At 37.2% G+C, this 25,026-nt stretch overlaps 1 protein-coding gene across 6 annotated transcripts in view; it reads left to right on the top strand.

Moving 5' to 3' along the window:
• Positions 1-25,026, top strand: part of LOC115214766 (E3 ubiquitin-protein ligase LRSAM1) — a 97,368-nt gene that overhangs the window by 50,829 nt on the left and 21,513 nt on the right. For all 6 annotated transcript variants that reach the window (XM_029783794.2, XM_036505210.1, XM_036505208.1 and 3 more), the window contains 12 exons: positions 3,804-4,022; positions 4,913-4,966; positions 7,986-8,030; positions 11,022-11,099; positions 13,830-13,898; positions 16,222-16,304; positions 17,357-17,523; positions 18,740-18,787; positions 19,437-19,570; positions 20,616-20,645; positions 23,816-23,938; positions 24,817-24,904. In XM_029783794.2, the coding sequence (XP_029639654.2) occupies positions 3,819-4,022; positions 4,913-4,966; positions 7,986-8,030; positions 11,022-11,099; positions 13,830-13,898; positions 16,222-16,304; positions 17,357-17,523; positions 18,740-18,787; positions 19,437-19,570; positions 20,616-20,645; positions 23,816-23,938; positions 24,817-24,904 (1,123 nt within the window). In that variant the 5' untranslated portion in view covers positions 3,804-3,818. The remainder of the gene's footprint in view (positions 1-3,803; positions 4,023-4,912; positions 4,967-7,985; positions 8,031-11,021; positions 11,100-13,829; positions 13,899-16,221; positions 16,305-17,356; positions 17,524-18,739; positions 18,788-19,436; positions 19,571-20,615; positions 20,646-23,815; positions 23,939-24,816; positions 24,905-25,026) is intronic.

Below are 25,026 nucleotides of genomic sequence, written 5' to 3'. Positions count from 1 at the left end.
CATTTGTTGAGTGACTCTGAAAAAAATAGTAAATTTGCATGATTAATTGTTGGAAGTAATGCACCTACTTCATACACACATATTCAAATTCATCAAAAAAAAAAAAAGCCCTTACCTAAACAGCGAAGTAGAGGTCATTTTAGTTTCAGAAGAACATGCAGATGGAACAACTAATAGACTGGTATAGTGTTTCCCAAAATGGATTCCATAAAAAAATTCAGACTTTACTGAAATTTAATAAAAATTTATTTTGTAAGAAATTCATATTCACCATTGTCAAAATAATGTTATCATATGTCTTTTTATGTAAATAAATTTTCTCTTTAACCCATTAGAATTTAAACCAGTCATATCCAGTCCAAATATTCTACTTGTTTTTATGCTCAAATTGATCAGATCCAACCTCTCCCACCTACCTTACAATGTCAGTCTAAAAGTACACAATCACATCACCAAAATCTCAAAGTTACAAGATAACATATGCACAATTAATTCAAAACAATGTGGATAAATAAGTATTTACATTTGACAGAGTAACCTGAAGGCTAAAGGATTACAGCAATTATTAAAATTAGAGTAGTAGTGTTTTCCATAAAATATAGGCATGGTTTTTCCATAATCTTTGGAAAATTGTGAAATGGTTCCACGTCGAAACAGCTTGGGAAGTCATAGTCCATTAGGTATTTCCAGCAGAAAGGGCAGATGGAGAATGCCCACCTGATTATTAGCTCTTCCATCTGCTGCTTCTACTGTAGCTAAAATGACCTCTACTGCCATGAGTTTATCAATTTCACCTTAAACAGAATCAATACATTGATCACTTACGTCACTCCAGAGTAAACGCTCTTCAATCCTAGCTTTCCAGGTTTGAATATTTCTGGGTTTTTTTGGTTTTTTTTGCTTATTTTTCACCTGTATCTTTAATTTAATATCAACTAAATTGACTATTCAGTTATTGTGATGATGACTCTCATAACCTCACTGCCACCGCCACCACCACCACAATCACCGCCGGTCTGAAGGGCCTCAGAAGGCCATGCTCACTGGTTGTCTTGATATTCATTGTATTGAGTGGCTGAGTGATTAAATTTCCTTAACCCCATACATACATTGCCAATCTTTTGCAGGTTGACTTCTCCCAAGTGGATTGGAGCCATTTTCTTTCCTTTTTTTTCTTAAATAAGGTAAGGAAAATTGATTGAGGGCCTTGTTGGAGGAGTCAGTGTAATATTTATACAAAATTCTGTGGGGCCCAGTATCTTCGATGAATATTCTTTGGTTGGTACCTTTTGAAGACATTGTGTGAGGCGTGGGCCAACAAGAAATCAAGAGACAAGATGGTCAAGGCTAGATTGATCATAGATCTGTTCAGTTAGGACTGATTAGGTGCTTAATCAACTGTGGTAGCATGAAGCTTTCATAAATAGGAGTGGGAAAATCCAGTGCTAAAAACTGGCATGAAAATGGTGAACATGATTTATTTTCATTATTTACATTATTTACATTCAATGGATATTTGTCCTCATCTTGTTTGTTGTTAACACAACGTTTCGGCTGATATACCCTCCGGCCTTCTTCAGGTGTCTTGGGAAAATTTCGAACCTGGGTTCTCATTCCTAAGGTATTTTTCGATGTTATTATTATTGTTGTTGTTGTTGTTATTGTTATTGTCCAGGTCACTACTTGGAATTGAACGCATATGGCATAGTTGTTAAGAGCACGGGATACTAACCCTAAGATTCCGAGTTCAATTCCAAGCAGTGACCTTAACAATAATAATAATAATAATATAATGATGATAACATCGAAAAATACGTTAGGAATGAGAACCCAGGTTCGAAATTTCCCCAAGACACCTGATGAAGGCTGGAGAGTATATCAGCCGAAACGTTGTGTTAACAACAAACAAGATGAGGACAAAATATCCGTTGAATGTAAATAATGTACATAATTCCTCATCTCTTAAATATAGAACGTATGATTTATTTTCCTTCTAGAAGCTATCAGAGAAATTACTTGAAGCAAGAAACTATATACTATATCACTTGTCACTGTTTGTAAAAGAGGTCATCTAGTAATTAACTCTTGGCTTGCTGTCTATCAGTTAATTCAGTCCCTTATCTACTGTTATCTTTAGCTACTTCCTACTGGCGTTTTTTTTTCTCATTAAGTCAAGCCAAGACAAGCCACATAAGGTCAAGGCCTGCTGCAGTTATTTATACGTTGTAGTTACTCTATTAACAAAATCTCATCACACTGATGGAAAGTCCTCCTTATTCAGTAATTTCACAAGTTATGTAATGCTACTTGTTTACTACATCTATACTAAAAGGAAGTTTATAAACACATTTGTATGTCTTTTGTATGACAGCAATGTGCTTATATGCCACACCTGGGATTCAGGTAAAATATATAACATTTGGTTCATTGGTCACAACTATTCCAATTACATAAAAATGTGTTCATGACTATTGTAGGTGCAGGCATGGCTGTGTCATTAAGAAGTTTGCTTTGTAACCATGTTGTTTCAGGTTCAGTCTTACTATGTGGCACCTTGAGCTAGTGTCTTCTGTTGTAGCCCTAGGCTGACTGATGACTTATGATGAGTGAATTTGGTAGATGGAAACTGTGTGGAAGCCTATCATATGGGGTAAAGAGTAAAGACCCCTCCTCCCCTCTTCAGTCATGAATGAACATAGGATTGCACCTAGAAAGTTCCCCACCGATGTACAAATCCAGGCAAGGTTGTTTATGGAAAACCAGCAATTGCCCATGCAACCCGGCCTTACCCTCTCCATGCCACCAATGTTATCCAGGGGAAAGGCAAATGCTGATTCAGCTTGGCACTGGTGAAGTCACAACTCATTCCTGCAGCTGAGTGAAGTGGAGCAACATGAAATAAAGTGTCTTGTTCAAGAGCACAACTCACAACCTGGTCCAGGAATTGAACTCACTACCTTGTGATTGTAAACCCAATGTTCTAAGCACTGAACTATGCACCTATCATATATACATCCATGTATGTATGAATGTATGTATGTATGTAATGTATGTATGTATGAATGAATGAATGAAAGAAAGAAAGAAGGAAAGAAGGAAGGTTTGAAAATTCAATTTTAAAGATGTTTATTGACTTGATTGGTTTCACTTTTTGAGAAAAAGATTGTCAAAAGTAAAATGTAAAGCTTTGTATTTTATTATTATTATCAAAGAATGTATAACCGTATTTTGATACTTTTGTGATAACCAGTACTTAACACAACAAAGATCATACAAAGCTTTACATTTTACTTTTGACGATCTTTTTCTAAAAAATTGAAACCGGTCAAGTCAATAAACATCTTTAAAATTGCATTTTCAAACCTTCTTGCATATATATTCCCACTTGTGCGGTACCTTACAACTTTACTTTGTTATATATAATATATATAGAGATAGATAGATGTCCATGTGTGTGTTTGTCCTCTCACTGCTCCACCACTTGACACTTGCTGTTGGCTTATTTATATCCCTATAATTTAGCTGTTCAGCAAATGTGACTGATAGCATAAGTATCAGGCTTTTTTTTTTTTTGACAAAACTATTCAAGGTGGTGCTCCAGCATGGCCACAGTCCAACGACTGAAACAACTAAAAGAAATGAAAGAAATCCTGTTCCCAAGATACATTAATTGTTTTGTTGTCTTTTGGGTTTTTTTTTTAACCAAAGGCATTCTTTTAAGCCAATCATTTACATTGAGTAATTAGTTTAGTGTATCTCAATGTTATTTTAGTGTATTTATTTTTTACATGTCTTTTACGCAGTTGCTGTGAAAGAGTATGGGCCAGAGACGCAGTAAATGTGCACCAGATCGTTTGCAAAATTCTTCATCAGATAGTGACCTTGATACTGACACAGGTGCTTCAAGCAGTTCTCGGAAACAATCGAAATCCTCTCTTCCTTCCCCAACTGATAAAAAGATGTCTTTCTTCCGGAAGCAAAGTGATGAAGCAAAGCGGCGGTTCGAATATCAGATGCATTTAGTGAGTATTTTTGACACTTTGCTATCTTTACTTCTTTGACCTTTTACCTTGTTATCAGTGATGTTCATTTAACTAATAGAATTAAATGGTTTTGGTTTTCGTGCCTGTCTTCATTATGGTCATGAACGTTGGGTAATGTCTGAAAGAGTATGATCATGAAGACCAGTGGCTGAATTGGGGTTCTCCCAAAGGATCTCTAGAGCAAAATTACTTGACAAGTTGCAAAGCTCGGAGATCAGAGAGTCTCTGCAGGTCTCTCTAGAGCAAGCTGCTATTGCTCCACATTGAAAGGTCATAGCTCCAATACTGTGGCCAGGTGATTATAGTGCCATGGGAAGGAATTGTATGACAGATTCTTCAAGGTGAGCCAACCAGCAACAGACATAAGGGTAGATCAAGAATGAGGTGTTTGGATACTAACCAGCGTTTCAGTTGGTCATGCTTTGGAAGCCAGCCAGAAGGTCTAATGACAGTTGCTTCTGACAGGACCCTACAGTGGAGATGCCTAAGGAGTCTACTTCCATGACACCCTCAAGAATAGCAGGTGGGGAAGATGTATGGATTATTAGAAACAATTATAAGAAAGGAAGATTGTTCCTCAATAACAATTTTTTTATGCTGGCATAAACAAGTCCTGAAATTTCTACATTAAACTGACACTGTACTAAAATATCTTGTACTTATTTTATTGGCCATGGGTGCAGAAAAGCAAAATTTGATTCCAAAAGGATTTGAACTCAGTACATAGGAGTAAAGGACTAAATTCTGTAAAGTGTTTAGTCTGATACTTCACCCACTGTAATACTCGGTCAAGTTAAATATCAAAATGTGTGTATATGTATTAAAATTTTTATAGGTGTTTGTAACCTGCAAATCTCTTCTTTTCATAGGCAGAAGATAATCCAGAACCTATCTTTGATATTTCCAACAGTCAAATTAGTGAGGTAAAGGAAGATTTTCATGTTATTGTTATTGCTTGAAAATGTCATTCCCTTTTTCTTGTGTCATCGCTGATATTTAACTAACTTAGAATTAATCTGTATTTTGTGACCTTGAGCATATTTTCTTGCCAACAACTCCTTGTTTAACTTGAATACTTAATACTTAATAATGTTTTGTTTTTTTTCTACTACCACATGTGTGTGATTTACCATCAACAAATAAATTGTTATGTTTATAAAAGAAAAGATATTGCTTTCTGATATTTCTTACATCCACGTAAACACTTATATCCGATACACACTATCCTAGCCAATGTGGTATTGTCTTTCTATTTCCTGACCTGTTACACTGGTGATATTTCTGTCTATGATACACATCCAACTGTAGAAACCAGGCGAAAGCAGACATTGGAATTAGGTGTAGTCCTCTGGTTCACCAGCTACTATTGAACTGTCCAACCCATGCTAGCATGGAAAACAGATGATAAATGATAATGATGATTCATAAGAATAGGAACAGCACCAAGCATTGAAACTGTTGTCTTTGATACAATCTGTACCATGACAAGCTACTATTTATGTCGAAACACATTGAATTCCATAAAATACTTTGCCTGCTAAAATAACCACTGTTCTGCTCCAGTAAATAACTGACAGCGAGAAAGGAAAATGCTCAAACTGTCACACACATATCTCCAATATGATAAATCACCGCATGTAGCTGTACAAACTAAGATCTACTGCCAGAAGAAAGCAATTTATCTGATCAGTTACCTTTGTGCTCTAAATTTACTTGATATGAATCATTTTCCATCAACTTTTTTTTTTTTTTGGACTACATGACATACCTTAGACCAAACAAAAACTATTGATACTTTTCCTATAGTAAACTATTTTAAAATTCAAAATTTAGAAAAGATGTTCAAAACTATCGCTTATCTTTATTTTGTTAATTATAGGCACAGGTGTGACTGTGAGGTTAAGAAGCTTTCTTTCCAACCACATGGTTCTGGGTTCAGTCCCACCGCATGGCAGCTTGGGCAAGTGTCTTCTAGTATAGCCTTGGAGTGGATTTGATAGAGAGGGAAACTGAAAGAAGTCTGCCGTATATATATATATATATATATATGCCAGCGCCGCCTTGAGTGACTTCCGTGGCCGTTGGCACATAAAAAGCACCTACTACACTCTCAGAGTGCTTGGCATTAGGAAGGGCATCCAGCTGTAGAAACACTGCCAGATCAGACTGGAGCCTGGTGCAGCCTCCTAGCTTCCCAGATCCCGATCAAACCATCCAACCCATGCTATCATGGAAAACGGATGTTAAATGATGATGATGATATGATAATGATAATAACATGAGGCTTTTGCCCAACATCTGTTGTCCATGCTGGCATGGGTTGGACGGTTTGACTGGGCTGGTACACTGGAAAGCTGCACCAGTCTCCAGTCTGATTTGGCATGGATTTCCGAGAGTGTAATGGGTGTGTTTACGTACCAATTTGCATGACACTGGTATCTGCCATGACTGCGATTTTGCTTGGCTTCATGGGTCTTCTTCTCAAGCACGACATAATGCCAAAGGTCTTGGCTATTGCCTCCATGAGGCCCAACAATCAAAAGGAATGTTGGGCCTCACGGAGGCAATAACTACCCACCATGGCCACAGTTTAATGACTGAAACAAGTAAAAGATAAAAGATACTTGCATGTAACAAAATTATGAATATTATATTTTTCAAGACGTTCAAGTACAGATTTTTCCAAAGCCTTAAATGATGTTTTTAAAAATCTAAATTATACCTATATACCCCTTGTGGCACACTAATGCACCATGAGGCACCAACTGAAAACCACTGATGATTTCAAGTGGGTCTACACAACAATATTAACCAATAATGTAAAAATGTGTAAGGCAATGTTCTAATATTTCTTAAGGCATACAGAGGTGTCAGATGTTGGGAAAATAATAATAAGTGAACTGATGAATATAGTAAACACATTATCTGGCACCACTGAAATAGTGATGATGATGATAACTTCATTACTGACAATTGTCCAGTTATTAATGTCACTTTGAGTTTACAGGCAAAAAGTTTGTACTGTTGTTGTTTTTGTTGCAGTGGCCTAGGCTGTTATAATGACATTTCATGTTACAGTTGGTTGCTATGGTGACTATTAATACTAGCAGGAATTCAGTAGCATAAAAAAAAAAAATCAATGTGAACAGAAATAAACATTATCTGATGATGGGTGATATTAATAAGGACAGTGATGATGGTGATGGTGGTGGCAGTGGCGGTGGTGGCAGTGGTAACTATGACTTTGAAGATAATGGTGATGAGTATAGTTATGATGATGATGAAGATTATGTGCAAATATGTTGGTAGTGACAATAGGGATAACAGTAATGATGATAGAAAAAATGTGACAGCAACAATGGTTACTTCTCCTCCTCCTCTTTCTCCTTCCTTATCTTTTTAATTCCCTCCTCTTCGTCTCCTCTTTTGCCTCCCCTCTTTCTCCTTCCTTCTTTTCTTCATTCCCTCCTCCTCTTCTATATCTCCTCCTTTTCTTTGTCCTCTTCTACATCCCTACCTAGTCTTCTTCGTTCCCCTCCTTCTTTCTCCCCTCTTCTATGTTCCCCCTTCTTCTTTTTCATCTCCTCCTCTTCTGTTTTGTCCCCTCCTTTTCATCCTCTCCTCTTTTTCTTCTTTGTCCCCTCTTTTTCAACCCCCTCCACTCTTCCTCCTCTTCTTTCTCCCCTTCTTCCTCCACTTCTTTCTCCCCTCTTCCCCCTTTCCCCTTCTTTCTCCTTCTCCTCACCATCCAACTTTGCTTTTCATTCCTTTCACGATCGATAAATTAAGTACCAGTTTCATACTGGGGTCGATCTAATCGACTGGCCTTCTTCCCAAGAATTTCGGGCCTGCTGCCTAGTGTAAATGATAAAAAAATTAGCAATGATAATAATTATAATAATAATAAAACACCATTCTGATTCTTATAATGTCTATTTCCAGATCCCTTCCAATGTGTTCTCTCTCTGTAAAGTCCTGAACAAAGAGGTAAGACATGATTTGATCAGCTTAAAGAAATATTGAGTAAAGTTGTTACTATATTTGCTATTGCTGTTTAGCTCAGATCAGCCCTGCTTTCAGCTGACCTATGACTAGGCCTTCAGCATTCAGATTACTCTGTCAAACGTAATACTTATTTATTACTATTCTTTTTAATTAATTATATAATAATGAAATTACTGTGTATAGGCGCAGGAGTGGCTGTGTGGTAAGTAGCTTGCTTACCAACCACATGGTTCCGGGTTCAGTCCCACTGCGTGGCACCTTGGGCAAGTGTCTTCTACTATAGCCTCAGGCTGACCAAAGCCTTGTGAGTGGATTTGGTAGACGGAAACTGAAAGAAGCCCGTCGTATATATATATATATATATATATATATATATATATGTATGTGTATGTATATGTTTGTGTATCTGTGTTTGTACCCCCAACATCGCTTGACAACTGATGCTGGTGTGCTTATGTCCCTGTCACTTAGTGGTTCAGCAAGAGAAACCAATAGAATAGGTACTAGGCTTACAAAGAATAAGTCCTGGGGTCAATTTGCTCGACTAAAGGCAGTACACCAGCATGGCCACAGTCAAATGACTGAAACAAATAAAACAATATAGTGCTCAGGTGCACTACACTCATCAAAGGTAGATGTACAGTACATAGAATTACATACAAAAATCAGGAAAGTGAACAGAGTATGAGTCATGATATACACGTGTGTATGCATATAGAGTGGAGATATCAAGTGTAGCATGAGTGAATTTCAGGAAGCTTGGAGATTTTAGAGGATGCAGTGTCTGGGCAACTGACAACTGATGCAGGTAGTTTGTTCCATGCTTCAGCAACTCTGAATGTGAAAAAGTGTCTCTGAGTCATGGGAGCTGTGCTGTTTTCTGACTTTGTAGACATGCCCACGTGTGTTAGACACATGCATTGTCTCATAGCTTTGTGATTTCCACAGTGTGATTGTTTATTTTTAGAATGACATGGATCTGGTTGGTTTGAATATGAAACAGGTAGAATTTTTAGGCTATGTGTATCTAGGACACATTGTCCAATGTGTCCGTTTTACTGTCCTTTCTCAACCCTTTTAATATAGGTACAGGCATGGCTGTGTGGTTAAGACGCTTGCTTTGCCACTATATAATTTTGGGTTCAGCCCTTCTGTGCAGCACCACGGGCTAGTGTCTTCTACTATAGCACTGGATCAACCAATGCCTAGCAAGTGATTTTGGCTGATGGAAACTATGTGGAAGCTCATCATATATATATGTGTGTGTGTGTGTGTCTGTTTGTTTATTCTCCATCATCACTTAATAACTGGTTTCCTTTTATGTCCCTGTAACTTAGCAGTTCAGCAAAAGAGACTGATAGAATAAGTGCCAAACTTCAAATAAGTACTGGGAGTGTAGTGATTCTCAATCAAGGTCCACATATGATGTTGTTGTTAAAATTTATGTGCAATAAATTGGTAATAATTCTACAATATATGACTTTTTATGCAATTCCTAATAATAGGTGCAGGCGTGGCTGTGTGGTAAGAAACTTGCTTCCCAACCACATGGTTCCAAGTTCAGTCCCACTGTGTGGTACCTCAGGCAAGTGCCTTCTACTATAGCCTTGAGCCAACCAAAGCTTTTGGTAGACGAAAACTGAAAGAAGCCTGTCATTATGTGTCTGTATTTGTCCCTCTCCTATAACTGCTTGACAACTGGTGTTGGTGTGTTTATGTCCCCGTAATTTAGCAGTTCAGCAAAAGAGACTGAAAGAATAAGTACTAGGCTTAAAAAATAAGTTCTGTGGTTGATTTGTTCAACTAAAACCCTTCAAGGCAGTGCTCCAGCATGGCCACAGTCAAATGACTGAAACACATAAAAGAGTAAATGAGTTATATTTAATTATAAAAATACAGTTCGGATTTTTTTCTATATACATCAAATGATTTTGGAAGTCCTGCTGAGTAAAATAAGGATCGGGGGGAGTGGGTCTATCGGCAAAAAAGTGGTTGAGAACTACTGAACTAAAACCTTTAGGGCAATGCTCCAGCATGGCCATAGTTCAATGACTGAAACAAGTGGAAGATAAATGTCTAAGACTCATGTTCAGTTAGACTGAATAGCACTTTGGGTTGTCTTCTACAAAAGCTTTGGACCAACTGATGCCTTGTGAGTGGGATTCATAGATAAAAACTGTATGGAAGCCTGTTATTTATATGTGTGTGTGTCTGTGTATTTGTGAGTGTGCAGGAAGTTGTCATTCCTGCTCTTTCTCAAGATACCATCTGAGCCACAAAAAAACCCCCAATGTCATCATGTTTACATTCCCAGCGAACATCTTTGTTGTGGTTGTGGTGGCATGTCCTTCATGAGAGCTATACTAGCAGAGGGCAAGATCTTGGTAGGGCTTCCCATGCTGGACAGGTTAAAGAATGTAGGCCAAACCACTATGGACCACCAAAAGTGGGTTTGCATAGGGCCAACACCGCTACTTAGAAAAATATAAGGTTGCAAAAAATCGACAAGACCTGGGAGGGTAAGGCATTCCCCTTAGGGAAGCATATGACATGATGTAGCAAAATCTGAGAAAAAGCTGCAAGGTCGACTTTCCTTCAATAGCCAGAGGTTCAATACTGAGGCAGAGCTTAAGTAATCATTAGAATATGTCAATTTGGATTTAGTTGTTGTTTTAATCTTTTGTCAGCCCTGATTTAGTTGATGTATGATTAGAGACATTCTGCCTCTGACCATTCCACAGTGCTATCAAAACTACTGTTCAATGTGTCCTCCCTTTTTTTTTGCATAGTAGAGTGTAATTTGCAGGAGACTTGGCTGCTATTTCATGCATTGAACTTCCCTCATTATCTTGCTTTGAGTGTCAGTTATAGATTGAATGAAAAAAAAAACTTTATTGTATTGATGCATTTCCCAAGTTGTATTTAGATTTTTTTTTGTTTTTACTTTCTAAAAGAATATTTTTATCACTTCAGATTTTGTTGCTTCATGATAATTGGTTAACGTCTCTAAAAGCTGGTGATTGTGGAATGAGTGATTTGGTAAAAATTCGGGTAAGTCATACTTTCATATCTTTTGTTTATAATGTATGTGGTGAGAGAGAGAGAGAGTGTATGTGTACTGTAGCTCTTGGCCTAGAGTTTCTGTGAATCCAACTGAATTTCTATACCTTCACATTTTCATCATCATCATCATCGTTTAGCGTCCGTTTTCCATGCTAGCATGGGTTGGACGGTTCTACTGGGGTCTGTGAAGCCAGAAGGCTTCATCAGGCCCAGTCAAATCTGGCAGTGTTTCTACGGCTGGATGTCCTTCCTAACGCCAATGCCCTTCCTAACGCCAGTTTTAATAACTTGCAATTCTTGAAATTCATAATCCATATCAATTAATTTTTAGTGTACAATACTTGTGATATAGTTTGTAGCTTAAGAAAACCGTATTGTACTACTACTAAAAATAATATTAAAAGATATAACCATGTATCTCCTTTACTCCATGACACCTATTTCTGACCCTGTATTCATACTCTAACTTCCCATAACTTGGCACAAAGTGATGGAAAGTTACATGACTTTGATTGTTGGTTAGAAATGTCAAGGATTTCCACCATTCCTTGAGTAAAAACAGCTTGTCAAATACATGTACAGGAAGCACATTGAAATAGGGCTCAGGGAAATAAAATCATCATCATCATCATCATCATCATCATTTAGCATCCGCTTTCCATGCTAGCATGGGTTGGACGGTTCAACTGGGGTCTGGGAAGCCAGAAGGCAGCAACTAGGCCCAGTCTGATCTGGCAATGTTTCTGCGGCTGGATGCCCTTCCTAACGCCAACCACTCCGTGAGTGTAGTGGGTGCTTTTTATGTGCCAGACAAGGCTGGCAAACGGCCACGATCGGATGGTGCTTTTTATGTGCCACCGGCACGGGGGCCAGGCGAGGCTGGCAACAGCCACGATCGGATGGTGCTTTTTACGTGCACCATCCGATAAAAATAAAAAACACACCTACACATTGCATCTATTTAATATCCAACGTGGGTACTTTGAAAATACCCACCAGAGTCACAACCATGTCCTACATACTTATAGGCTGCCCTTTGGTATAACATAGCACTCATTCAGCTATCCTGCCAAGGGTACAGTGAAGTCATGGGACTGCAGCACTGTAGATTGTGAAGAGGCAGTGAAAGAGATAAACTGATTCATTCTTATATTGATGCTGAGCAGAGGAATCCTAGAAGACCAAGCTCTATCAAGAGAATAACTGCAGTGCATATATAGGGGTGGCATCCATGGTTGTGTAATCAGCTAATGAAAGACTCATTGTGACTCAAGCTCCCAATTCAAATAATAAAATTGGATGAATCACAACAGAGAGTCATGGGAATCTGTGCAAGCAGTATGACTGGATAGATATCCAACACACTTCTACTACACTTACCATTACTCAGCCTTATATGATGTGGGGTAGCCATGTATCTCTTCTATAGCAAGATACCTCTGTGTGTCCCTCTATTATATTTTAGTCTCTCAAACCTGACATTCAGCCCCTTCCCCATTTCTAATACTCCTTCCTCACTTAAATCATAAGATCTTTTTTCCTTTTCTATTCTTTTATTGTTTTGCAACTTAGTGATCCCACTTGTGCTGGTGGCATAAAAACAAAGCACCCAGTATACACATTGTAGGGTGGTCGACATTGGGAAGGGTATCCAACTGTAGAAAACATGCCAGAGCTTTCATTGAAGCTTGACATGGCCCTGTGGCTCACCAGATCTTGTCAAACTGTTCAACCCATGCCAACAGGGAAAGCAGACATCAAATGATGATGATGATGATTCTCTCCTGCCATCATCCATAACATTATGTAGTGATGCTGGCTCTCATGTGATCTTTCACTCAACACTTTACTTCTGTCAACATCCTGACACACAAATAGAGAGATCTATTTCCTTAATGCTCATTCACTCGTAACTAATTCTCTAACATTCCACAAGAACTACTCTGCATTTTGAAGGGAAAAATTGTACATCCCTTTCTTTCGCTAACATGACAAGCTCTCAGAAATTTTGGATTTAGCCAAGCATGTTTAAGTGAAGAGCTATGTTTAAATTGTTGTTGTTTAGCCCCGAGTCAGTCCTGATCAAGTGGATCTATGGTCAAAAATATTCTAACAATAACCATCTATTTTATACATTTATACATAGGCGCAGGAGTGGCTGTGTGGTAAGTAGCTTGCTTACCAACCACATGGTTCCGGGCAAGTGTCTTCTACTATAGCCTCGGGCTGACCAAAGCCTTGTGAGTGGATTTGGTAGGCAGAAACTGAAAGAAGCCTGTCGTATATATGTATATATATGTATGTGTGTATCTATGTTTGTCCCTCCAACATCGCTTGACAACCAATGCTGGTGTGTTTACGTCCCCGTAACTTAGCGGTTCGGCAAAAGAGACTGATAGAATAAGTACTAGACTTACGAAGAATAAGTTCTGGGGTTGATTTGCTTGACTAAAGGCGGTGCTCCAGTATGGCCGCAGTCAATGACTGAAACAAGTAAAAGAGTAAAAGGGTATATATATCCTTCACTACAATGTTCTCAGTTTTCTTCCTTTTTTTAAAAAAATAGATAGCCGGATATGATTTGAGGGAATTTCTTTGCTTTTTCAAACAGATTGAATGACCATGTAAAGGTTCCATCATTGATTTGAATGTTTGAATTGTTCATATATATATCATATGTGTATCTAATTGTTTATCTTCTTTGCCATTTACTCCCAGGTACTTGATGCACACAATAATTCTATCAAACATCTACCAGAAAATATTGACCAGGTCCGCAGCTTACAGGTAAATAGAAATGTTGCTGTTGTCTTTTAAGGAATATGAATGATTACATTATAATATTCTTTATGTTGCTGTTAAGCCCCAGGTGAACTGTAACAGAACAGACCTATAATCAAAAAGTATTTCAGCTGTGACCATCCCATCCTTTTAAAGATATCTAGTACTTCTTTATCTAATGTGTTCATTAGATGGCAGGATATAATTAAAAAGAGATTTGGCTGGTATTTCTAGCTTCTTGAGCAGCTGTATTTATCATAATAGTGTTATTGTAACACATAAGGTCGGTTTACAAAATTGGCATTGTGCCATTTGAGAAATTTGTGTCATGCACACAAACTAAATCATATAGAAGGTTTACTCAAATAGTTTGGTATTCAGGTGTAAGAGAGTATATTCAGCATTGTTCCAAAATAATTTTGGTGTTAGTCCAAATACATACAGGTGACAATTTCAGTCTAATTGGATTTCAACAGCTCCAGTGAAATGAGGACCATGCATGCCATTTCTCATTTACATTATTTATGCTTTAGTTGATATCCAGGTTAAATCATCTGGTGGCATAGATTTAGCAAGTAGTTTTTACTAAAAAATTATGTAACACACAATAATCATCACTGGGATCAGGTTGAGCTTGCTTGCGTTCTCATGCTTCTGATCCTCCACCCATCTCTTGTCTTCCATGCCATATGGTGGCTTTTCTCAGTGACATCCTGTATCATATGTAAACTAATTGACATACGTTTTTGCAAGTTGGTCATTGCATATATGACTATTTTGAGGTGTCCATTGGAAGTTCTCAACTTAGTAACTCCTCCTTATGTGTCCAGCACTGCTCAGCAAAGTCACCTCTGTTTTTTTCTAATGATGTTTGCTACTTTAAGAAGTTTATTGTATCTTCCCTTGGTGATGTTTTCTTTCCTAGGTACATTATAAATAGCACCACAGATTGGCTCCCATGCTGGTGGCACATGGAAAGCACCATTCAAGTGTGATCGTTGCCAGCGTTGCCTTACCAGCACATATGTCGGTGGCATGTGAAAGACAACATTTGAGCGTGGTCATTGCCAGTGCCGCTGAACTGGATCCCATGCAGGTAGCATGTAAAAAACACCTTTTGAGCATGGTTGTTGTCAGAACTGCCTGACTGGCCCTCATGCCGGTGACATGTAAAAGCACCCACTACACTCTCAGAGTGGTTGACATTAGGAAGGGCATCAAGCTGTAGAAACTTTGCCAGATCAGATTGAGCCTGGTGCAGCCTCTGGCTCACCAGTCATCAGTCAAACCATCCAACCCATGCCAGCATGGAAAGCGGATGTTAAACGATGATAATGTAGTGTACACATGTTGGTGCCACCCCAACATAGTTTCAAAGCTTTTGGTTAGTGTTCAGTTGAAAGAATCAGAGATAAAGTGCAAAATATTTTGGCTAGCCTACGGAATCCTCTGAGAAAGGGGAGATACAGTAGTGATGTTCTACAAAAACACTTGAGCTAAAATGCACTTACCTGATGGGGCCACAGAATTTTCTAACTATCTACTTATTGATGTTTTACAAAGAGACAACCTTGCACTTTTCTTTTTATTCTCTTAACTGTCCTCTGCAGCTCAGTAGAATACAAGGAATATGGCTTTACCCTCACAAAATCAAGAAGTTCCAGATATCCAGCCTTCACAATAACAGATGCAGAATAAATATGCTCATGAATTAGTCTTAATGTGAGATACAAATGCTGAGGCTAATACCATACTTCACAGTCTGGAAGGTGCTGCAGTTGGCATTGGTTTGTGTGTTAGTGCTAGAAAAATGGCCTCATTATTGGGAAACTTGATATAATCAGCAATTTTTTTCATTTACTTAGTTGCTTAATTACAAAGGCAGAAATTAAGCTACTTATACATATTAGCTTCAAAATTTGGCACAAGGCCAGCAAGCGCAGTGGAGGGCTTAAGTCAATTACATCGACTCCAATGTTCAACTGGTACTTATTTTATCAACCCTGAAAGGTTGAAAGACAAAGTCAACCTCAGCAGAATTTGAAATCAGAACATAAATACAGACAAAATGCCACTAAGCATTTTTTCCCAGCATGCTATAGATTCTGCCATCTCATCACCTGAAGCTACATATACATAAAGCTATGGTAGCATTATATAGAAATCTAACTTGAAAGAAAATCTGAAAAAGAACTTCTGCTGTATAATGGTTGACTCTGTTGCTTTGAGGCAGACCTGAACACACCATAGAGCATAGAATTTCATTTATTTATTTGGTCTTGCTCTGAAATAATCTACTAAATCATATTTCTTTCTCACTCTCTTCTAGGTTTTAAATTTAGAAGGCAACAAGTTGAAGAAAATCCCAGAGTCCATTGGAAATTTAAAGTTTTTACAGTCTTTAAATCTCAAGGTAATTTTTCTTGTTGGTTGTTATTAATTTTTTTATTTTTGTTTTGTGATTAAAAAATTTTCATTGATTTATGTTGTTCATATACAGTAACTTGCACCAATGTACCTTATGCTTATGTAAATACAATGCGCAAAACTACAACTAGTGAACACCTACCTCAGAAACAGCTGTAAAGAGTTTAACATAATATTACTTATTAAGAGTTTTAGAGAAAACTATGTTTGCGGTAAAGAGTTGATGTATGTGGTGTGTTTGTAGATGTGTACTCAAACATGGGTGTATGTATTTTTATGAATGTGTATATTGTGTGATATGATGAATATGCTTCTGAATATACTCACATGTGTGTGTGTTGTTGCATGAAACACTCTGTTTTATATGTTTATATAGATGTTACTGCTGTATATATGGATTTATTATTAAAACACAAATATATTAAAGGAATATTGTTATATATAGGCATAGGAGTGGCTGTGTGGTAAGTAGCTTCCTTACCGACCACATGGTTCCCGGTTCAGTCCCACTGCATGGTACCTTGGGCAAGTGTCTTCTACTATAGCCTTGGGCCGACCAAAGCCTTATGAGTGGATTTGGTAAATGGAAACTGAAAGAAGCCCCTTCTATGTATATATATGTGTGTTTGTCCCCCAACATCGCTTGACAACCGATGCTGGTGTGTTTACATCCCCATAACATAGCGGTTTGGCAAAAGAGACCGATAGAATAAGTACTAGGCTTACAAAGAATAAGTCCTGGGGTCAATATGCTTGACTAAAGGCGGTGCTCCAGCATGGCCACAGTCAAATGACTGAAACAAGTAAAAGAGTAAGAGTAAAGAGTATACATATTCTTTTTTATGTGATACATTTTTTTTTTAAGATGGCAGGGTGTGATTTGTGAAAAATTTAATTAGTGTCTCTATCATTGCTAAGTCTTTAGGCTCATTGCTAAGTTAGTTGTTAGCATCTGTATTGATTATATTGTATGTTGTATTGTTTTTCTGCTGGTTAGGTCAATGGTTCTAACAAATGCATGTTTTCTTATGTATTGCAGGAAATAAATTAAAAGAAATCCCCACCAGTCTATGCAATTTATCGTCCCTCCGAACTCTTGACCTCTCCAACAACCAATTAACTAATCTGCCAACTGAATTGTGGAAATTGCGTGCTTTAGAGAACTTGCTTGTGGATGCCGCAAATATGGTCCATCCACCTGCAGGTAAGACATCAACTACATCCTTTTAGGATCAATGAAATAAGAACCAGCCAAATGTTGAGATTGATTTCATTTACTGTTCGTTCCCAGAAAATACATTACCTTATCCAACGTTAGGAAATCATCATCATCATCATCATCATCACTGTCACCATCACCACCACCACCAGCTTCTTCTTCTTCTTCTTCTTCTTCTTCTTCTTCTTCTTCTTCTTCTTCTTCTTCTTCTTCTTCTTCTTCTTCTTCTTCTTCTTCTTCTTCTTCTTCTTCTTCTTCTTCTTCTTCTTCTTCTTCTTCTCATTATTATTATTGAGTGAGAGAGCAGTGCATGCCATCAAAGTGAAACTGGAGTAAACTATACGAAGCCCAGTATACCCATCATGACTACCCGTCTGATAAGGGTACACCAGGCACATGCATCACAGCCACATATGTGCGACATGGCTATCTCATATCAAGATTAATGGCGCATAACCTTGCAGATGGGACCCAGTTAGAATTATCTTCAGGTTGAGTAGCCCATCCCATTCAAAAGGTCCCTGAATAAGGGTTGTTTGAGGATGATGAACAAAACATGCATGTTTCCAGAGGTGAATTATTCAAACCCCAAAGAATTCCTCTCAACACATGGCTATGATGCCTCCCCCACTACTTCTGCTCTAGATCAGAGATGCACATATCGTCAGCCACTAAGGGACATGCTCAACTGGTTATGGTCAAACAACTGACAAGCAAATCTGTAGTATTGAGCAGAGTATTTGCTATAGCCCATCTTTTATACCAAGACAAAATAATGTACATGATAACACTTCCAATCATTTAAGATCAGAAGCCATGAAAGCTACTGCATGGTACTGCATCAGGGCGTTTATTATTATTATTATTATTATTATTATTGTTATTATTATTATTATTATTAGTAGTAGTAGTAGTAGTATTAGTATTACTATTACTATTATTATTATTATTATTATTATTATTATTATTATTATTGAGGCAGTGAGTTTGTAGAATCATTAGCACGCCAGGCAAAATGCTTAGTGGTATTCCATGGGGGTTGACTTTACCTTTCGTCTTTTCAGGGTCGATGAAATAAGTGCCAGTTATGCACTGGGGTTGATGTAATTGACTAGTCTCCTCCCTCCAAATTTCAGGTCTTGTGCCTATAGTAGAAAGGATTATTATCATTATTATCATTATTTTTTATTTCATTTTACAGAGGTTTGTTCCCAAGGTACTGAAGCAATTATGAAATTCCTTTGCTCAGGTGAGACTAATCTTCATTTTTTTTTTCTCATTTTCTTTTTCTAAATTTCAGTTTATAATTTCAAATAAAGAATTGATATAGACAAGGAGATGCAGTGTCACAGCCCACCTCTTGGCTCATTAATAGTAAATTCTTTTATCATGCAAACAAAGATTTGAACTCTTTCTACTGTTTTCAGTACTAGTTTATAATTAATTTTGTTAGCATTTGCTATATGAGAGCAACAGTGTCATACTCGTCTTAATAAGATGAGTGGTTAACATGTGAGAGACTGTGTTTGTAGAAGTGGTCATAGTTACCAGAATGATTTTGAAAAGAAACTACAGGATTAACTGCAAAATAGAAGCTGCTGTCACTATGAGAACAACTGCTAGCCAAAAAGGTGCCCTTTAAATATCATATAGAGAAATGTATTGCTTAATCTTTTTGATACCAGCAGATCACCTCATGGTTGTATGATAATACTCTTTAAGTGGTATAAATTAGAGCCTTCAATGTTAATTTATGTTCCAAACACCAATGACAAGGTTAGTTTACTAAATTCTTCATTATTTTCAAAATTAATTGAAACAAATTTAGGGTTGAAGTGAGAATATCTATTCCTCTTGAAATATTATCTAACCTAATCTGTTATTTCCACTTTCATCAGAATCTGGAGAAGAATACATACCTCCATCACAGTTTCTACTCCAAGTGTTGGATTCCTCAGAAAAGAAACACCAAATGTCCAGTACATTTAGTGACCATTCTGTAAAACTTTTACAAGAAGATGCATTGATGATGGTCAGTATTTAAGTTCTCTTGATTTGTGTGTGTGTGTGTGTATTATAAATGTATATGGGTATATATGAGCATATTTTAAAGCAAAAAATACAAACATTACAAAAAGAAGACACAAACTGATGCCTTTGAACAAAAATGCCTTTTTCGCTTTTGTTTTACCAGAGTTACATTGCCAATCCTTGTTACTTTTGTGATATGTTGTAAATTCAGAGAAGCAGTGATTGATCCACTGGAAACATGTACCCAACAATGTTGTTGTTCTCAAAATGCTATATAAAATAAATAAATAATACACACATACATTATATACATTTGATGGATATTTGTCATCTTGTTTGCTGTTAACACAACGTTAATAATAAAAATAATAATTACATCAAAAAATATGTTAGGAATAAGAAACCAGGTTCGAAATTTCCCCAAGACACCTGATGAAGGCTGGACGGTATATCAGCCAAAACATATTAACAGCAAACAAGATGAGGACAAATATCTGTCAAATGTAAATAATATACATAATTCCTCATCTCTTAAATATAGAACTGTAATACACACATATTCTGTATGTACTCACACCTCTCTCTCTATTTTCCATTTTCCTCATTTGTTTGTCAAAATTCAACATCTGAATATACTTTCTATATATTAGACATATGTTTTGTGCTTGTGTTAAGCTGAGGCATAAATCAGTTGGTAAAACAAATATATATTTTAAGCACCATTGAGTAGCACCGTGTTTCTGTACTAGATTCTGCAACTCAATTTCATTTCTGTCTTTTAATATTTCACTTCATATGTGAATTTCTGAACAACACAGCCATTTCTACACTCTGTCTAGTCGCCAATTTATATTTTTTTCTTATCATAAACGGTTTAGCTGCTGATGCTGTCTCTCCTACATTTTGCATTGGATAAATAACTGTTGATCATTTATTAACTTTGATGTATGTTTTTTTGTATTAAACTTATAATATTAGTAGAGACTTGTTCCATCTTCTTGACATTGCTTGAATTCATCTCATTCTGTGGTTTCTTTTACTTACAGCAAGATATTGAGAAATATGCTAACTTACAGGTGAGTAAAAAGTTACTTCTATTTGTATTATTTACGAGCCACTGATAACTGAATCACTTACTGAATGACAAGCTGATGTGAGTGGGTGAGTTTGGTCATCTACGTGATGACTAGACTTGGTAGATATGGCGGACAAATCTCTCACTCTCAAGCCACATCATATTGTTTGAAAAAAGAAGGACACTTTAGATAATGTATCTAAGAGCAAAGGTGGGCACTGTTAATTGAAAATTTAACTTTGTTAACCATTAAACCATTAACCAAAAAGTTAACTACAATAACTGTTAATTCTTTAAAAATGTAATGGAAGTTATCGATAAACTGTTATCATTAATTTTTATTATAGAAAAAAAACAAAAAATGAGTTTTTGCTCTAAAAACACCTTTAAAAAGTGCCAAAACTATAAAATCAGCCTTTTTTTGGTGTTTTTAAGAGCTTTAGAACCCAAAAATTATTGTTTTGTTTTGTCTTAGAGTTTAAAATGCTGATTTTATAGTTTTAACTTTTAAAAGACCTAAAAAAGGCTAATTTCATAGTTTGGGCCCCTTTTTAGGTTTTTACAGGCTTTTAGAGTCAGAAAAGGGTAAAAAAAGAAACTCAAATAAATCACTATTAGTATTAAACTAAAATTTTTTTTTAAATTTGAAAAACACAATATCTACATAATTTAATTTTTTCTCTTCTCATTCTCCATTTTGTTCATGAGATGCATGTTGCTCTTCATGAAAATTAGCATGTCAAAGTTTTTCACCAGACCCTCTTGACCCTCAAGATGTCCTTACCCACAGAGAGCAAACGCTCCACTGCAGCACTGGAGGGGTTGGCTGTGTTAAACTTGATGAACAAGTCCACTAACACTTGCTCACTTATGAAGGCAGCATCTGTCAGGAAGTCCTTGGAGTTGGTCTCCAACGTGGTCTTGACCAGATTCTGGGCCTTTCCTTGAGTGACCTGTGGATCCTGCTGCTCTCTTTTGGCTGAAACACTAAGTTTCAAGTCTGGTACATATTCTATTTACTTACATATATACATACATATATACGACGGGCTTCGTCCAGTTTCCGTCTACCAAATCCACTCACAAGGCTTTGGTCTGCCCAAGGCTATAGTAGAAGGCCCAAGGTGCCGCACAGTGGGAATGAACCAGAACCATGTGGTTGGTAAGCAAGCTACTTACCACACAGCCACTCTTGCACCTGTAGTATCTTTCTTTTTTACTTTTCGTTACAATCTTCAATTTTTGATTAAATTTTTAAAATGTTTGTTTAAATAAACCCATTTCAAGAAAGTATCAAGCGGGCCGCAAGATAAAAGTCTGCAGCTCGCAGGCCTCAGGTTGGCTAGCCCTGCACTAGACATTGGTCTGTCTAGGACTATACAAGACACTTGCCCTAAGTATCATGTAGTGGGGCTGAACCTGAAACCTTGTGGTTGCAAAGTGAGCTTTTTAACCATGCAGCCCCATGTCTGTTAACTTTATCTTCTTTGTTTCACTAATCACATAAAGATGATGAAGACAACAACGGTGATGCTCATCATAATCATCACACTATTTTCATTATTATTGTTAGCAAAAGTTCAGCCCTTGTAGCCAATAAAGGAAAGATTGTTAGCAGCAACATTTTTCTTAGGTCTTCAGTACAGCCTTTCAGCAATTTTGTCAGGAGTCTCCTAACTATTAGGTCGTCCCATAAATAATGTGTTTGTTTCAATTTCATGAACTAAAAGTTGAAGGGGAATGGGACAAACTACCTACATCAACTTGTTATAAAATTAGGTAGTAATTTTACTTTTCCCTTATTCTTAGTGCAAGTTTTGAAGCATGCTGTTCGATTTTAGCAGTTATTTTTTTCAAAGCTATAATGGAAGTGACAAAGGAGCATATTCAGCATATTTTGCTTTATGAGTTCAATAAAGGCAACAGCGCAATGGGAAGTGCAAGGAATATTAATGCAGTATATGGAGATTGGACAATAAGTGTAAGCCAGAGTCAATGGTGGTTCCAGAAATTTTGAACTGGAAACTACAGCCCAGAACACAAGCCTCGTCCTGGAAGATCTATAGAGCTTGATGAGAATGTCCTGCAAACTCTCGTGGAACAAAATCCCATTATAACTGTTGAGGAACTAGCAGAGAATCTTCGATTTGGTCATTCAACCATTCATTGACACCTGTGTGCCATCAGAAAAGTCAGCAAATTAGGTCAATGGGTTCCTTACAAACTTCCCAAGTCTAATCATGCATAGAGAGTGAATGTGTGCTCTTCTTTGTTGTTGCGTCTCAAGAATGAACCTTTTTTGGACTGAATAGTAACTGGTGACGAGAAATGTGTTCTCTATAAAAATGTCAAGTGCCAAAGACAGTGTGTAGGGAAAGAAAAAGCACCAACACCCCAGGTTAAAGAAGGTCTTCACCCACGTAAGGTGTTGTTATCTGGTGAAATATGAAAGATTTAGTCCACTTTGAACTTTTAAACCCAAGCCAAATAACAAAGGAGATCTACTGTGAGTAACTTAAGCAGCTTAAGTCAGCACTAGAAGAAAAACGACCATCTTTGGTTTCAAGATGAAAGGTGTTCTTTCATTAGGATAATGCTCAGCCACATACAGCGAAGATGACATTCCAAAGACTGGAGCAGTTTGAGTGAAAAACAATGCCCCACCCACTATATTCACTGGACATTGCCCCATCTGATTATCATTTATCCTGCAGTCTTCAAAATCATTTCAACGGGAAAAATATGAATTCTGTAGACAAGGTCAGAACAGTATTGGAAGAGTATTTTCCATCACGGACAAGTTAACTTTGGAAAAGGTGCCTTGCAGGTCTATTGGATAGATGGAAGAGCATTGTAGAAAATGAAGGAGAGTATATTTTAGATTAAAAAAGAACTTTGTTTATCTTAATTTTGCAAAATAAAAGAAGTATAAAAAAACTGCATCACTTATGGTATGACCCAATATATCCTGATTTGTCTGTTATACACACTTCCCACCAGTAACCTAAACTATCCCCTTCATTCAATGCTCTGCTCTACATCAGGGTACCCATCTATAGTCATCTAATCCTCACTCTTGTATACATCTATTGAATATGTTCAATAAATTTTGATATTTTGTGAAAGGACAAACACTAAAAATGACATTGATGAATTTTCTCTTTGCTACAGGAAAAGAAACGTCAAGAACGAATGGCATTTAATCGCCAGTATGAGGAGGACGAGAAGAAATATGCCAAGATGGCAGCTTCAGCACTAAAAGAGAAAGACCATTTAGTATCAACTATTGCACAAGTAGGTCTCATTTGTCCTTAACATTTCTTAAATGGTCATTCTTTTATTCTTTTACTCATTTCAGTCATTTGACTGCAGCCATGTGGGAGCATCGCCTTGAAGGGCTTTTTTTTAGTTGAACAAATTGACCCCTGAACTTATTTTTTTAAAGCCTAGTACTTATTCTATCAGTCTCTTTTGATGAACTGCTAAGTTAGAGGAACATAAGCATACCAACGCCAGTTGTCAAGCACTGATGGGGGAACAAACACAGACACAAAGACATTAATATATATATATATATATATATATATGACAGGCTTTTTTCAGTTTCTATCTACCAAATACAATCTAGAGGCTTTGATTGGCCCAAGCCTGTAATAGAAGACACTTGCCCAAGGTGCCACACAGTGGGACTGAACCTTGAACCATGTGGTTGGGAAGCGAATTTCTTACCACACAGCCACACCTGCACCATTCATCTAATTGCATATGTATAGTCTAGACAACTGTACATATACAGATGTGTGCTTTATCATCATCATCATTTTTTCTTGCTGGCATGGGTTTGATGGTTTAACAAAGGCTGGCTAAGCAGAAGACTGCACCAGGTTTCACTGTGTGTTTTGGCAGGATTTTTACAGCTAGATACTCTTCCCAATACCAACCACCTTACAGAGTGGACTGTTTATCACACCCACTTACAAGGCTTTCGTTGACCCAGAACTGTAATAGAATACACTTGTACAAGGTGCTTTGCAGTGGGTCTAAACCTGGAACCACATGGTTGTAAAACAGTCCAACTTGAATTATGTCACCTTATGACAAATCAACGAAGTCCATGCTATGTATTTTTCAGAAAATTCAAAGCTTTCTTTATCACTTTCTCCTCCTTCAAGGAACAGATCAAACTTAATGAAGACCTGGCAGAACTCAGCAACAAAAAGGAACTTGACCGGCAGAATTTGGTCACATGTCTAGAGGACAGTAAGTTGGTTTATTGAATTAACCTTGATGGACCCTTACCTTCACCCTAAATTTCTCACTGCATTTTTTGTTGACTCTCACTTTACTTATTGCATCTTTGTACATAGCTTGTACAAACCTCA

This window comes from Octopus sinensis, linkage group LG8 (assembly GCF_006345805.1).
Source record: "Octopus sinensis linkage group LG8, ASM634580v1, whole genome shotgun sequence".
Taxonomy (NCBI): domain Eukaryota; kingdom Metazoa; phylum Mollusca; class Cephalopoda; order Octopoda; family Octopodidae; genus Octopus; species Octopus sinensis.
This window is presented reverse-complemented; position numbering and strand designations above follow the sequence as displayed.